At 50.6% G+C, this 15,305-nt stretch overlaps 4 protein-coding genes across 4 annotated transcripts; 2 read left to right on the top strand and 2 right to left on the bottom strand.

Moving 5' to 3' along the window:
- Nucleotides 1–64: 64 nt before the first annotated feature.
- On the top strand, nt 65–7,099 carry B0J16DRAFT_257619 (WD domain-containing protein; the record flags this gene model as incomplete). The annotated part of the gene is made up of 3 exons (XM_046123152.1): nt 65–3,088; nt 3,902–5,032; nt 5,381–7,099. 3 exons carry the CDS (start codon nt 65–67, stop codon nt 7,097–7,099), a joined length of 5,874 nt encoding a protein of 1,957 aa, XP_045988934.1.
- A 153-nt stretch (nt 7,100–7,252) lies between these two features.
- B0J16DRAFT_16957 (uncharacterized protein) lies at nt 7,253–9,120 on the bottom strand. The gene is made up of 2 exons (XM_046122388.1): nt 8,480–9,120; nt 7,253–8,429 (listed from the first exon to the last, which is right to left on the bottom strand). Exons 1-2 carry the CDS (start codon nt 8,959–8,961, stop codon nt 7,406–7,408), a joined length of 1,506 nt encoding a protein of 501 aa, XP_045988935.1. The 5' UTR covers nt 8,962–9,120; the 3' UTR covers nt 7,253–7,405.
- A 396-nt stretch (nt 9,121–9,516) lies between these two features.
- Nucleotides 9,517–12,357, top strand: B0J16DRAFT_327887 (P-loop containing nucleoside triphosphate hydrolase protein). The gene has a single exon (XM_046126160.1). It carries the CDS (start codon nt 9,548–9,550, stop codon nt 12,284–12,286), a length of 2,739 nt encoding a protein of 912 aa, XP_045988936.1. The 5' UTR covers nt 9,517–9,547; the 3' UTR covers nt 12,287–12,357.
- Nucleotides 12,358–13,418: 1,061 nt separating this feature from the next.
- On the bottom strand, nt 13,419–14,323 carry B0J16DRAFT_377754 (uncharacterized protein; the record flags this gene model as incomplete). Its single annotated transcript, XM_046130868.1, has 2 exons — nt 13,419–13,912; nt 14,089–14,323. The coding sequence occupies 2 exons, from the start codon at nt 14,321–14,323 to the stop codon at nt 13,419–13,421; spliced, it is 729 nt and encodes a 242-aa protein (XP_045988937.1).
- Between the last annotated feature and the right edge of the window lie 982 nt (nt 14,324–15,305).

Here is a 15,305-nt window from a genome sequence, read left to right on the forward strand (position 1 = left end):
AGTCGACTTTCTCAACCATAAAAAACTCAGCAAATATTCTTCACCAAGTGTCAATGGCGGTATCATGGCGGCGACTCCTTCCCACAGCCGCCTCAAACTTACTCCTTCAAACTCTCCGTTCTTAGGTCGTCCTTCCAGGTCTTCCAGGTCGCCTATGCGTGGTCGACCCCACGATAACTCCAAGCTTTCCCTCAAGCGCGTCATCGGTACTACCTGTTCCTCGCCTACAGGATTCGATACTCTCTCATCCGCTTTTGCATACATTGCTGGCGGGGCTGTTGTTGTGGTGGATGTCAATGGCGAGAACCACTCTCAACGCTTTTACCGAGCTCGACCGACTGCCGTCCCTCTTTACTCTGTAGCAACCTTTCAGAATACACCCTCCACACCTTCAGGAACACCAAAGGCGAACGATAGCCGTGGCCGTGCAGGTCCTAGATATCCCAATTCACCACATACATCATCCGACTGGAACGAATCTCCCAGCAATACATGGACGAGCCGTGAGCGAATCAAGGCTGCAACATGCCTTGCTCTAAGTCGAGATGGAAAATACCTAGCTGTTGGCGAAACAGGCTATTCACCCCGGGTTCTAATCTTCAATCTGCACGACACCTCTTCCGACAGCCCTTTGGTATCAATTAGCGAGCATGCCTTTGGGGTCAATTGCGTTGCTTGGTCTGCAGATACACAGTACCTTGCATCTCTTGGAGCAGCCAACGATGGATTTCTCTTTATCTGGAAAGTTGACCCACGGACGGGTGCGGCGAAGCTTTTCAAACAAAACCGATGCACTTCCTACGTCAAAGACATGGTCTGGATAGGCAATTCTCTTGTCACATTTGGAGTTCGACATGTCAAGATGTGGAAACCTGAAGATGGACCTGCCGTTTCGCCCACGAAACAAAAGTTCTTCAGCGAGCAGCCGGCATCTACACCACCCTCCCAAAGGACTTTGCCAGGGCGTAACATCCTGCTTGGTTCGCTTTTGGAGGAAACCTTTACTTGCGCTGCTGTTGTCAAGAATTCAAGTCTCATCATTTGCTCAGAAACGGGCAATGTGTGTATTCTTGAGGACGATGACAAACAGTTGAAGTTGCAAAAGGTCCTTAACCTGGACTTTTCTATCTCGACGATTGCCGTTAAAGATAACGTTGCTTATATTGGCGGCAGTCACGGCCATTTCGCCGTTCTAGACGTTGAAGCTGTGTTGGATGCCCAACCACCATCGGCATGCGTCAAAGATACTACATTCGCATCTGAGGGGCATCTTGCTCTGGGCTTTCTGGCAGATAACCTTGTCACCATTGACTCAAAGCAGTCCATTGATATCTGGAGCTCTGACCATGTGCCTGGCAAGGATAGCAAGGCCATGGCTAGTATTCCTATTCCTGGGCACGGACAGTCCGTGACAGGCATCCAGGTTCTACAGCGGCCCAACGACTTGGACGCCTCGTTTCTGACATGGACCGTCGGCGGCAACGTCACATTTTGGACGCTGGAAGGTCAGGTCAAGGCCTCAATTGATGTGCCTATCGGAATGACCGAACCTGAAAATGAGATGGACCCGGTCAACCAGCTGACTTGCGCCCGTACCACAAATGACGGCAAACTGCTTATCTCTGCCGATCGAATGGGTGTTTTGCGAATGACTGATATCGCAACCAAGGAGCCTGTTTTGGATATCAAAGCTCACACAGCTGACTGCCGTTCTGTCAGTGTCTATGACAAAGATGGGAAGTTTCTGATGGCGTCGTGCGGGCGAGATCGAACCGCACAGCTGTTCCATCGAACCGCCGATGGCTCCATTGAACACTTTCAGACACTAGAGTTTGCTGCGAAGGTGGTCCAGGTCATGGTCCCGTCCGAGGACAAAGTATTGACTTGCTCCTTTGACCGAACTCTGCAGATTTACGACATCATTACTAAAGAGGGCGACACGGATTCTATTGCTGCTATTCCCTCAAGAGTTATTTCTTTGAAAGCTTCGCCCAGCTCGATGACTTTGGGCATGGGCCAGAGAACTGTATTTGTTTCTCTACTAGACCGGACAATTTGTCAGTATGATCTCAACACAGGACGCAAAATCTCTTGCTTCAAATGTCAAGACGAGAACAGAGGCGAATCTGCCGTTTTGGACTCATTGTGTTTTGGACAATGGCCCCCGAAGGATCAGGACTTCCTCCTTGGAACTTCCAACACGGATAAGTCTATCCGATTATACGACGCCCAGACGGGCAGCTTCTTGGACCGTGAATGGGGTCACACAGAGGCCATCAATGGCGTGTGTCTGGTTGAGAATGATGATGGAAGCCGCAAGGTTGTGAGCGTTGCATCAGATGGAACGATGATGATTTGGTGTTTGGATCTTGATGATCCTGTGCCTGGCACAACGAGCAGAGAGCCATCGCCTGCGAAGGATTCCGTCTCAGCACGACCGCCACTTCGCAGGGTGCTGTCGAAAGCTGAACTGGCTGAATTCCAGCGGCCTTCGCCATCATCTGGACGAAAGTCCCCAGCATCAGGTCGGAAATCGCCTCCACGAACCCTTCAACGGCGAACTTCACGATTCAATCTGGCTGCTAGTGTCAGGACACCTACACAAGCACCACCAATCAGCCCCAGTAGTACAGTGGCGGATGATACACCGTCACGACGACCTTCGGGCGACACACGGTCTAGTCCCCCAGTGTCCCCGAAAGCGAAATCTATGAGACGGCCTTCTACTTCTATGGGCACCCGCAAGAAGACCTCGTCGTCGAACTTGCGTGGTTTCGGCTCAGTCAACATGGCGACAGAACAGACCTGTCGTCAACTCAGGTCATTCAGGAAAAAGCTGGCCTCTTCAGAACCCATCAGCCAAGATAACCTGACTGAACTGGACCAGGAGTTGCGGTTAACAGCAGCGGCTCTCGGCGATCGGGCTATTCGAAGTAGGGCAATGAACGAGACGGTCCTTAGCGGCCTTTTAGATCAGTACTCAGAGAGACTGATCACATTACTAGACGAAAAGTTGCGTCTTAATTACCAACCAAGGTCTCCAACTGAAAAGGATGGAGACAGTCAGGACGATGAGACCCAGGACAGTGTAGATGGGTCCTCAAGTTCGCTCTCATCTTAACCTTTTACTCCCTTTTGTGTACTACTACCAAGACCGTTCCCTTTTTTATGTTCATCTGGTTTATGTTGGCAATGGCGTTATGTGGTTATAGATTTGATGGGATGGGTGGTTATTGAAAGGGGGGCAAGCACGGAGCATATCCGGATGCCAAGTTCCAACATGATACCATGGAGTTTGGAGTCTTTGCTGCTACTTGCTGGGATTTAGTCCGCTATAACAGCCGAAACCGGCGTTAGCTACCAATTGATTGGATCTGATCCAAGACCGTATAATGCTTCTGGTTCCGTTTGTTTGTGAGGTTTGTGAAATGCGACAATAAATCTGAGCACTAGAAGAATAATTCTCTTCCTTGATAAAGCGCTTTACGCGCCTGGAATAGCGTGTTGGTCTTCAGGGGTATCACGTGCTGAGCCAGGCCTTAGCGTGTTAGCAGGTTGGAGAAACGCAGCCCGATTTTTCTTCCCTGCATCATCGAAATCAACATTAGAATTCATTCCGCGCAATATCTTCGGCGAAACCCATCACGTGACAACTTGCCAGACGATCGCGATTACGAGCAAAAAATTAACCACACTACTGGTCCGACGGTCGAGCGCGTTTCGCAACGAGAGGTTCCCAGACGCCCAGCACCCGATGAAAGGCCTCGAGGTCGCCATAGACGGTTTTGGAGTTCTTGACTAAGGTTGCCTGTACGTGTTTTATCCATAGAACCCCGGCCATGACGTAGCCGTACTTGTGTCGCGACAGACGCCTAACTGGACTTCTTCCAAACCCATATAGACCGTGGCGCCAGTCCATCTTCTTGCACGACGTGAAGGCCCCCTGGAAAGCTGGCGAGGTGGATCGTGGGGCATGAATCAACCAGCCGCCTACACGTCCCTCGAGTCACTGTTACTATTCCAGTCATTGTTGACTCAAGGTGTCGAACCTGGGGCCTTCGCGCGTATCTCTGAGCAACTCAAAGAGAATCCGCTCATCAAGGAAGAGGCCAGTTATGATCCCGCACGATTAAAGCCCGATGCGCTTCAGCATCTGTTCCTGCGACTGTTTGGGGAGGAGTTGAGAGGCGATTCAGAGAAGGATACAACCGACGATCCCGCAGCATCACCAAATTCGCAAAAACGAAAACCTGAAGGACCTCCGCTACCGACGTTGAAAGAGGTGTACGACAATGTTGAAAAGGCCCACTCGCTCATCCAGCGCCTCTGGCAGCGTTACCGCGCTAAGATTGTTGGTCAAATTCGAGAGGATGAACAGAAAATCGAAGCGGTACAGAAGGATATCAATCTCCTAGAGCGATCAGCACGAGAGCGGCGCGCTAGAGCCGCAAGTCAAAATGGAACGCCTGTGCTTGCTGCTAGGGATCAGAAGGCTTCGATTCCGTCTAATGGGCCATCACCGTCACCTGCTGCGACATCGAGTGCGGCGACCCCAGTTCGAAAAGGACCTACACCACAAACGCCTGTACTGCCGCCAAAGCCTCCGGTTCCTCAGAGCGCCCAACCCAGCGTTGCACCACCAAGCCATTTGCCCGCTGGAACAACGCCGATACGACCTTCTCCTTCGCCTAATCCACCTAATGCTAATGGCTCAGTTCTTCAACCCCCACCAGGAGTTCCTCAGACTGGACCACGGCCGCTGCAGGTATCACAACCTCCTAAGCAGGCTTTAACTCCACGGCCAGAGGCTGGTGCGAAACCGAAAGATGGCAGTGCAGTTCCTCAGAATGCATCGCCAGCTGGAGCTTCTCTTAAGTGGGAGAAGCCTTATCAACCGCCACAGGCTGCCCACACGCCTCCTCCACGACAATTTCAGTCACCTCTTGCTCAAGGGCCAATAGCTCCACCACCAGCTCAGCAGCATCCTCAGCAACAGCAACACTCACAAACACATACGCAATATCCCCAGCAGGTGCCGCAACAGCAACAGTGGTACCCTCAGCAAAGTGCACAGTTCTCCCCCAAACCTGGAGCTCAACCGCTATCCTCTCACCCTCAAACGCCCCAGCATGCTCAGGTTCAGCCTCGACCACAACCTGTTGCTCCGCAACCGCCTCAGGCTCAGCATCAGCAACAGGGACAGCAAGCCCAACCTCAGCAGCAACGCCCACAAACTCACCAAGTTATACAACCGCCGCAGCCAGCGTCAGCGCAGCAAGCTCCCCGAACCCCCCAAACACAACATACTACACCATCCCAACAAACTCAAAAACCTCATACCCCTACACCAGCCCAGCTTGCTCAGGCACAACAGTCCCAGCAAGGTCACGTTCCTGTCCCTCATATTCCTTCTCAGCAACAGCAGTTCAAGCCCCGACCAACTCCTACAAAACCAGGACTGGCACCGCCTCAACATGCTGGTCAAATACCACCACCTCTACAACCAGCGCCTCCGCGACAATCAGTAGACTTGAGTGCGGGCCAGACGCTCCAGGCTCGGCCATCTTCAACCACACCTGTGCCGCATCCTCGTCCTATCCAACCACCACAGGGACAAGCACAGCAGGTTCGACCGATTGCTTCAGCCTCACCAAATCCTCCCCCAGGAAGTGCAGGTCCTATTGCACCACCTCAGCAACGCTGGCCACAAGGGTACCAGCCTCAACCACCGCATGCGTCGCCAGCTGGTCTTTCTGCCCCTCAGGCCTCAAAACCAGAGAGCAAGAACCAGCCCCCTCAACAAGGTCCTCAGCCTCAAGTACCTGGCGCCTTGGGACATATCATTCGCCAAGCTCTCAGCACTCCAGTGAAGAGACTCGGAACACCTCCTGCGCCGCACACACCTACCTCAACCTCAGTACATATTCTCCAAGGATTTGGAACAAAATGGGCGCCGCATTCAACTCCCTCGACCCCTGGTCCTGGTCATGCGAATGCAGCTCCTCAAAGTCCAGCTTTTGAGCCAGTCAGCCCGCCTTCAAAGAATGCGACTCTTCCCAGCTCTGCTGCGTCTACTCCGAAACCTAAGAAGCAAGCGCCTAAAGCAGTCCCGAAGCTTGAACAGTCAGCGCCCAAATCTGTTCGGGGCCGATCCGCCAGGGCTAGTCAGAAGGCTCGCGGAGTTAGCTCTACTCCTTCAATCAGTCGGTCGAGGCGAAGTCAGTCTGTGATGTCTCACAATGACGAGCAAGCAACACAGGCTAGCGAAACAGCAACCAGGATTAAGGATGAAGATGCCACACCTCGACCCACAGAAGAGACTGGCGATACTACTGCTGACGAGAGTATACCTGGTCGACCTCAGATTATGACTCCAGGGAGTGTCTCTTCGCGGCTTCATAAGCGAAAGCGACAAGGCACACCTCCTGAACTACCAGCCGAGACAACTCAGGTTCTGTGGACTCGAGGTTTCACAAAGGTGTCGTCGTCTGCCCTTGACCAGATCTCGAGCCACCGTGACGCCAACATGTTTGCCACTAGACTACGCGAGAAGGATGCACCAAATTACCGCCAGATTGTGTTGCAGCCACAGGATATAACGTCTATCCGGTCTGCTATCAAGCATGGAAACAAGGCTGCGGTTCAAGCTGCCGCAAGCCTACCTAGTGGTGATCCTGGCACTGCGCATGTTTGGCTGCCCATGTCTGAAGAGCTCGTCCCGCCCAAAGGTATTATCAATAGCGCTCAGCTTGAACGTGAACTCGTTCACATGTTCTGCAATGCTATCATGTACAACGCTGATCCTGATCGCGGCCCCGGACCAGCTTTTATGAAACGGTCTCAGGAAGAGGAGGAAGAGATAGTAGGCTACCGCCTCGACGAGAACGGCGTTGTGAAAAACACTCGCAGCATGTTTGTCGAGGTCGAGAAGCTATTGGGCGATCTTCGAAGTGCAGAGAAGGAGCGGAGTGCGCCTCCACCATCCGCTCGCCCAGCCAGCGTTGCTACACCCGCCGAGGAAACGGGCGACGATGATGACGATAATGGAGAACGTGAGACCGGAACTGCTAAGAGGCGTCGTATCGGAGCCCGGGGCTAATCATCTTGGGTTGAATCAATCATAGAGGCTAGTATGCCCTCGGCTTGGATGCCAGCTTTATGCGCTGCCGAATAATAGGCAGCTTGTACTTGTTTTTATTGTTGTGTAAAGCGTCTAGAATAGCTAGCTCCCTGTTAATTACCACCACTCAAGGCTCGCGTTGTTCAACGCAAGAGTCATACACACATTAACTTGTTTCATCCGCCTCGTGAAATGTATTGAAATGCCCCTACTAACTCCAAACACCTTTGCTAGTGTTACATCGTGTCGTCTATTGCCAAACATCAACTCGTGAACATAGATTGTTTACTCCAGTTTAGCGGCCCCTAGAGATGTGCTCGACCGATTGCTCTGCGCGCCCTTTTTAGAGCTAGCATCGTCATCGGCTGGCCGCTTGCGAGGCCAGTCAGGACAGATATCAATGTTATCCCTTGGAAACCACCATTCGAGGAACAAGAAGAAGAGATAATCCACAACACAACAAAGACAGAACAACTTTCCAGCCCAGATACCGCAGCCGTAGTAACGTTTTAGACGGTCAATGAGGGCGAAGTTTCGTATGCGGCTGCCGTAGCCTGAAGTATCAACACCGTAGAACTCGTCCTCTGGGATGGTTCCTGATATGCCGTCGTAGACACGCTCTGTGCGCATGGCGACGTTTTGCCATGAGTACATCTTTTTGACTTGTTCGTGAAACTTTTCCGTGCGGATCTTGCCGGCGCGCATGGCGCTGATTGCTTTACTTGTGGCAAGAACTATATCATCCTCTTCTGGCTTGGCAAAGGTTGTCATGTGCGATGGGAGAACTTCTGGAATACCACCGACGGCGGTACACACAACGTAGAGTCCACAGCTGGCAGCTTCGACAATGACAGTACCGAAGGCTTCGGTGAGAGATGGGTGGAGGTAGATATGGCCGCGAACCATGACATCGCGAACTTCTTCGTGGCGGATAGGACCAAGCATTTCAACGCGATCTTGAAGAACGTTGGTTTCGATCATTTGCTCAAGATCGATGGCCTTAGGACCAGAGCCTGCGATAATGAAACGTGTGTTGGGGTGGTTCTCAAGCACACGGGGAATGGAGGCGATAAGAAGATCGGTACCCTTGTTGTAGAAGAGACGAGAGATGACAACGATGGTGATGGTATCGCGAGGGCCAATTCGCTGTGGCGGAGGATAAAGCGGCGCTTCAGGGTTAAAAGATGTTGCTAGGGGTGAAGGTAACGCAGGAACATCTTTAGGTCGAAAGTTTTCTGCGACAACAGCGTTGGGTATCACCGAGACCATGACTGGGTCAAGAGATGCACGAAGCACTGTGTTTTCTTTGCTGTACGGAGTTGGAGAATGCCAAGAATTGTGTGATCAATGAAGACTTACCATGTATGGCTCACACATATGCTGTGATCAACATCACTCAGAATGAATTTCATGAGCTTGTTAGTGAGAATAGTACCCGCATCAGCGAAGCCAAAGAGCGAGTGATCAGTAAAGACTGTTCTCAAGCCCATCGTACGAGCATGCAGGATAGCCTCATGGCAAAGACTGCTCAGACTTCCATGGCCATGCACAATCTCAATCCTCTCACGAATGCATATATTTCTGAAGATGGGAAAGAATGAGAAGACGGTTGGAAACGTGGCGGCGCGGTAGATAACTAGGAAGGGAACGTGGTAGACTTTGACTCCGTTGGTGAGGTAGCGGATGCCTTTGCGGTCATCGTAGGCGTGTGTGATGATGATGACCTTGTGGCCGCGGTCGACGAGCTTTGTGGCGAGTTGATAGATGTGAGATTCGATACCTCCTGGTTGTGGGAAGAAGAAGTCGCTAACCATAGCGATGTTGTATGTGCGGCGTGTCATGATGGCGGTTAGAAAGGGGGATCCGCCGGCCCTTTCTCAGCTGTAAAGCGTATCAACCAGCACTTGCTGGAGTATGAAGAGTGTATTTGAGCTCGTCTTATTATGGAGGTGTCGATTGTTGTCTGATAGATGAGATGCGTCTCATTCAAAGTATTGTCTTCTCATATTGAACCACGTCTAAGTGAACAGGGGTGAAGTAGACAAGCGTTAGAGAGTGGAGCTGGCCAGATGGGCGGGAAAAGATGGCGTAAAGCTTGGGAGGTATCCAAGTCTCATATGAAACCGACTTAGTCATGCCAAACTGTTTTGATAAATCTCAAAAAGGAAAAGCAAGTTAATTGAATATGAGAGTCAACTTCGATTTTAGTTCAGATGTTTTTAATAAATTTGATCGATTGTTCTTTAAAATGTAAGCGATCGATGAACATGTACAGCTTGTACCTGAACATGCACGGACCGAGCCAGAAATTTAGCGGTCAACAATGGCAGAAACCCGATAAGATCTCAATCCACCCAAAATTTCTGGGAGTTTGAAGCGACTTGAGGCCCCTCCATCGCGAAATCTGGTGAAGCAATTGTCGAAAAAATGTACGCCAGATACGTTCCTCCCCCAAAGGGTGGAAACACCTCCAATTCGACTCCTTCAAATCCTGCGCCTTCACCAAGAGCCACTACCAACGCAGCCCCTGCTCCTGCGCCCGCTGCCAATTCTTATGGCTATTCGCGATACGTCCCTCCGAGCGCAAAGCCTGCGCCGCCTCAACCTACGGCTCCTCAGAAGCAATATTTTGACGATGAGCCTGCAGCGACTCCCAAGAGGAAGTTCGATTTCACAGAAGAGGCGCAAAACTCTCCCCAGCCCGACAGTAAAAAGTCAAAGACGGTAGAGCCAAGTACGCCGCAAAAGGAAAGCGAAGAAGCGCCAAAGAAAAAGAAGAAGGTTAGAAGAGGCAAGAGAAGAACAGCAGCCAAGGACGACGATGACGATTCCGACGATGAGCCAACGCAGAAAGCGCCTGAACCCAAGTCCGAAGCGCAAAAGACCCTGAAAAAGGACGAGCCCAAGGAAGCAAATGATGTCCAAGAAGAGAGTCGCGCTGTAGAAGAGGACGCTGCAGAGGTGAAGGAGCAGCAAAAGAAGGACAAGAAGAAGGATAAGAAAGAGAAAAAGGATAAGAAGGATAAGAAGAAGAAGGACAAAGGAGAAAAAGAAGAATCCGAAGAGTCCAGTACCCCCACGGTCACAGCCGATGATCACGATGAGGATGTTCCCATGGTCGACGCCGCCGAGCCCATAGAGGAACCCAAGGCTATTACTGAGGAGCCAGTAGCGGAAGAGAAAGAGACAAAAGAGAAGCGAAGAGAAAAGAAGAAGAAAACCAAGGAACCTCAACCTACTGAGGAGGATGAAGAGGACAAGGAAGAGACGAAGAGACATAAGACTGTCATGGAGCGATTGGAGAAGTCTCTCAAGCTGGCTGGTGAAATGGCCCCAGAGGAGGATGATGAGGAAGACCAGGGCGAACTTCATGGACTTGAGCCCCTACCGCAACCAGCACCAGTAGTCACGCTTACCGACGCGAAGCCGACCGACGACGAGACTCTTCCACCCTGGTTAGCAAAGCCCATCCGGGTTTCGCAGGATACTCGAACACCATTCTCCAAGCTCGATATTCTACCCAAGGCCTGCCGTGTATTGGAAGAGAAGGGCTTTCAAGACGCCTTTGCTGTGCAGACTGCTGCTCTTCCTCTGTTGCTTCCTACGAGCAGACCCGGCGATGTGTGTGTTTCTGCAGCCACTGGTTCCGGAAAGACACTCGCTTATGCCTTGCCTGTTACGCGGGATATCAGCCAAGGTTGTCTCACCAGATTAAGAGCACTGGTTGTTCTGCCGACTCGTGAACTGGTGAAGCAAGCTCAAGAGACGTTTGAGCTTTGCGCTAGAGCGTTCGATGGTGGTGATCGCAAGAGAGTCCGAGTGGGCATCTCTGTTGGTAGTCAGTCTTTCGAAGACGAGCAGAAAGCTTTTATGGAACAGGAGCTCCGATACGACCCCGAAGCATACAACAAGCTACAAGAGGAGACTCAACAACAAAATCAGCTGAAGCTGGGTCTTTCTGCAACGGACAGCCTCGAGGATCTCGAAGACACAGACCCTCGATTGAGCAACAGGAACGGCTATGTTGTCGACTTCCTCTCCAAGATCGATGTCTTGATCTGCACACCCGGCCGACTCGTCGAGCACATGGAGCAAACGCCAGGATTCAGTCTCGACTACGTTCGATGGTTAGTGGTGGATGAAGCTGATAAGCTTCTGGCGCAGAGCTTCCAAGGCTGGCTGGATGTAGTTATGGAAAAGTTCCGCGTTAACAAACCTACGGCCCGCGACTTCCCCGACATCAACTTCTCTGGTGTTCGAAAGATCATTCTCAGTGCTACTCTTACTAGAGACTTGAGTCTGCTCAACCAGCTGGGTCTGCATAGACCGCAGATGATTGTTCTGGAGAGTGACGGTGATATCCAGATCGCCGAGCATTCTCTGCCTGCGCAGTTGAAGGAATTCTCTATCAGAGTTCACGACACGGGTCTCAAGCCTCTCTACCTGCTTGACCTTCTCCGCAGTCAGGATGTGCTCATGGCCAGTCCTAACAAGGATCAGGAAGCTTCTAAGCCTGATGAGGCTGCAGACTCAGATACCAGTTCTGATTCAGACTCGAGCTCCGATTCGGATTCCGACTCTGACGCTACCTCCGACACAAGTTCCGATTCTGATTCAGAGTCTGAATCTGAGGCCAAGCCTAAGACTTTAGGTCGATCACTCAAATCACATGTCCCTGCCTCTCTCATCTTCACAAAGTCTAACGAGGCCGCATTGCGTCTATCGCGTCTGCTTGCCCTCCTGGATCCTTCACTGGAATCTCACATCGGTACACTTACATCCACAACGCCAACACACATCCGTCGCAAGACCCTTCGAGCATTCTCAACACCCTCATCCCCCATCCGCCTCCTCGTCGCCTCCGACCTTGTCGCCCGTGGTATCGATCTACCCAACCTCGACCACGTCATCAACTACGATCTACCTCCCAGCGTGGCAGGTTACGTGCACAGAGTTGGTCGTACAGCACGAGCTGGTCGATCAGGATGCGCATGGACGCTCGTTGGAGATGACGAGAGTTGGTTCTATAACAAGATCGGAAAGAATGCAGGCATCAAGAGAGGCCAGAAGATGGAGAGGACAAGAATCGAGGAGATGGATGAGAAGCGTGTTGAAGAGTATGAAACTGCTTTGGAGAAGCTGGGACAAGAGGCCGGAAGGCGATAGAGGCGCAAAGGACATAAAATTAGCATGCTTAGGATTAATAAATAGAATACATTCGGACTACCTATCAAGAGCCCGTGAGACTTACTGTGCCTCTCCTTGAAGTTAGCCGCCCGTTTCTCCCCCAAGACATATGTGATCGTTGGTGACATAGCTCAAAAGCCTCCACATCTTACAATGGAGTATGATCTTGGAAAGGGTAAGCCAACATCAAACCCGCTCACTCTCCAAAAACAAACTTCACTTCTACATCGCGTTGTCAACAGCCTCATCAATAAACATGCGCGCACATGGCAATGTTGCGTGGCCCGTCAACACCTCTGCTACATGATGGTATGGCTACACGATTGGAAGGAAGCCCATGCTCTTCGCAAGATCATCAATCACTACCAGGAGGTGACCGGAACTGGTCACCCAGATAACCTTTGTGTCTCGCAGGTCGAGATCACCCATGCTCGAGCGATTGTGCCACAATAATCAACATCCAAGGTGAACTTCACGCATGTCGCCTCGATCACAAAGCAAGTTAAGTCTCAGAGCAGACCTGAAGGGTGTAGGCAACAACGCAGGGAATCCTATTACTGTTCTAGTCGTTGAGCTCAAGAACAATTTATCGGTGTAGCCGACAAGCATACGATGAGAGATGCAAACGGGGCCCGCGTCCAGTTCAAGATTATCAACAATGCGCAAGGTGATGAAGCCGATAGTATGTCGGATGTTAACGAACATTCGAGTGCCAAACACTTGCTGTGAGGTGCAACCCGGGGATGAGCAACGTTGAGGAAGAAAACTGTTCTTCTTGTGAGCTTCTCGTTTCTGTTTAGGCAATATGCGATCGAGTTCTTCCTCGGTAAGTTCAGGGTGGACTTCTCTAATGTGGGATTTGAGTGTAACGAAAGACTACAGAACCAAATCGTAGACTCAACATTGATTCAGGAGCTCACGGTGGACTTGATCAGTAGGGTATGCAATCAAAGATCTTATCATCTTAGGGCAATTTAGAGAAGCATTTAGGCTACTCTATTTTGGTAACCTAAACCTTAGAGGACATTTCTTCTGTTACCCACCTGCTACCTAGGTAGATATGTACCTATGTCGCATCTGCTGAGCTGCTGCCAATAGCGTATTGATGCACTTATCGAAAGAGCCTGTGTTGGGTCTGGAAACCGGCTGTGTATAGCTGACCTGCCTGTGCTAGTCGAGCACTCTCAGCAATCGCTGTTGGCCCTGACAATTCTAGAGGTTGGAGCCCAAAGGGTCTGTCCATATCATGAATGATTGGATCACGGTCTGTACCAGTTGCCGCCCACTTCTCGATTATACGTCGCGCACAGGTAGTAATCAACGAAGTGTTGAAGGTTTGAATACGGTTGCGTTCGTTGGTATCGTATTGGTGCATGGCCTGGACCCGGATAGTAATATTTGTCTGCCCATTGTCGAGGGTCACATACTGCGGGCTAATGCCTACATTCTTGACATCCCGCCACGCCCAATCTACGACCCCAGTCTCATAGTTGAGACTGAGGCCAAAGTAAACGGGCTGGCCTGCCCGTCGCTCCCTCTTCTGCTCAGTGACGCCGGTTTTGAGTTGCTGGGCACTCAGAGGGTCGTCCTCTGAGAAGACTCCAACTCAAATGCAAGTATAGTTAAACTAGCATAGAGGAAGTAAAGCTACTGCTCCAATAGGTATACTAGAGTTCCATCTATCAAGAATTCTTCCTAAGAATCTTTCAAAGTCTTAAATCGTAGCAGGTACATCCATGATGGCGGAAAGGGATTGAAGGATGCTTAATAGACTGCATAACTCTGCCAGTGTAAGGCTTCTTTATCCATAATAACCGTAGCAGCTGGTCGATGCTGAACGTAGTTCATAGTGTCTCGAATGTTCTGATGGGATAACATTGGTCGCTGCCGCTGGTGTCGCCCGCCGCGAGCGTACGGGTGGTTGCGTGCCTCTTGACGATCCGCTCTGCCACCTCGTGCTGGCGGTTGGCCACAGCAACCCTCGTCGTCATCGTCAATGACGATGGGAGGTTCCATGATTGGTAGGGATGCTAGAGGCTTTATTAGCAATAGCTCAATAAGAGCCTCCTCTTGTAACTTACTGACTTGTAGATGCTGATCGTTGTGATTGTCTAGAGTGAAAATCTGTAGATGTTTAGTGAGAAAAAGAAACAGCAGAATAATTTAGAATAGTGTAAATTAGGGCTATGGATTGAGAAGTGCAGTTAATAAGCAGTAATAAGTAGTGATAGCAGTGACGAGCAGTGACGAGCAGTGATGGCAGGGATACTAAAATATTGATATTGTTGCGGCGCAACTGGCAACACTCTCGAAGGAATTGATAGAAAGAATCTAGGTACCTACCACCATGCTGTTCATGGAGGAGAAGGGCGCATTTCAACATACTGGAAATCTTCAAAGCATGACCCCTGTTGCTGATTCACCGTTCCTACCATGCTCAACGTACGGCATCTTCGAATAAGCATCTTCTCCCCCGACTGCTTTTATACAAAGGCATCCCGTTGTGACGGCAGAGAATCCGAATATAAATTGCACTAAATCGAAAACTATGCATAGTACTTGGCAGCAACGAAACTTGAGAGACAGTGCGCCGTAATGTCGGATCAAGTTGAAAAGCATTGCGCTCGCGGCCAATACTTCTTGTCCTCATTGAAGCATGTGTGCTTTCACCCAAACTCGAAACATCAGGATGACAGTTTGAGTCTTGGATTCGGGCATCTTGCTTTTGACCATGTCTATAAACTGTTAGATAATGCAGGATATGACAAGGGCCAAAGCACGAACTGCAATGTATCAGGGAGCGGGAGCGGGAAAGTGTAACATGCGACACTACTACTACCGATGTGCTCGCAGCCATCTCTCAAGTTGCTTTGCTACTACTCCTAACCAACAGGTCACTCACAACATGTCTCTGTGACCACAGAGACAGGAAGAAAGTTCGAGAAAGCCCCCAAAGAATCTAAAAGTTGCAGGCTGCTATCAAGCCAATAATTATAAG

The sequence above is a fragment of the Fusarium flagelliforme genome, assembly GCF_020744385.1.
Source record: "Fusarium flagelliforme strain FIESC 12 MPI-CAGE-AA-0113 chromosome Unknown B0J16scaffold_1, whole genome shotgun sequence".
Taxonomy (NCBI): Eukaryota; Fungi; Ascomycota; class Sordariomycetes; order Hypocreales; family Nectriaceae; genus Fusarium; species Fusarium flagelliforme.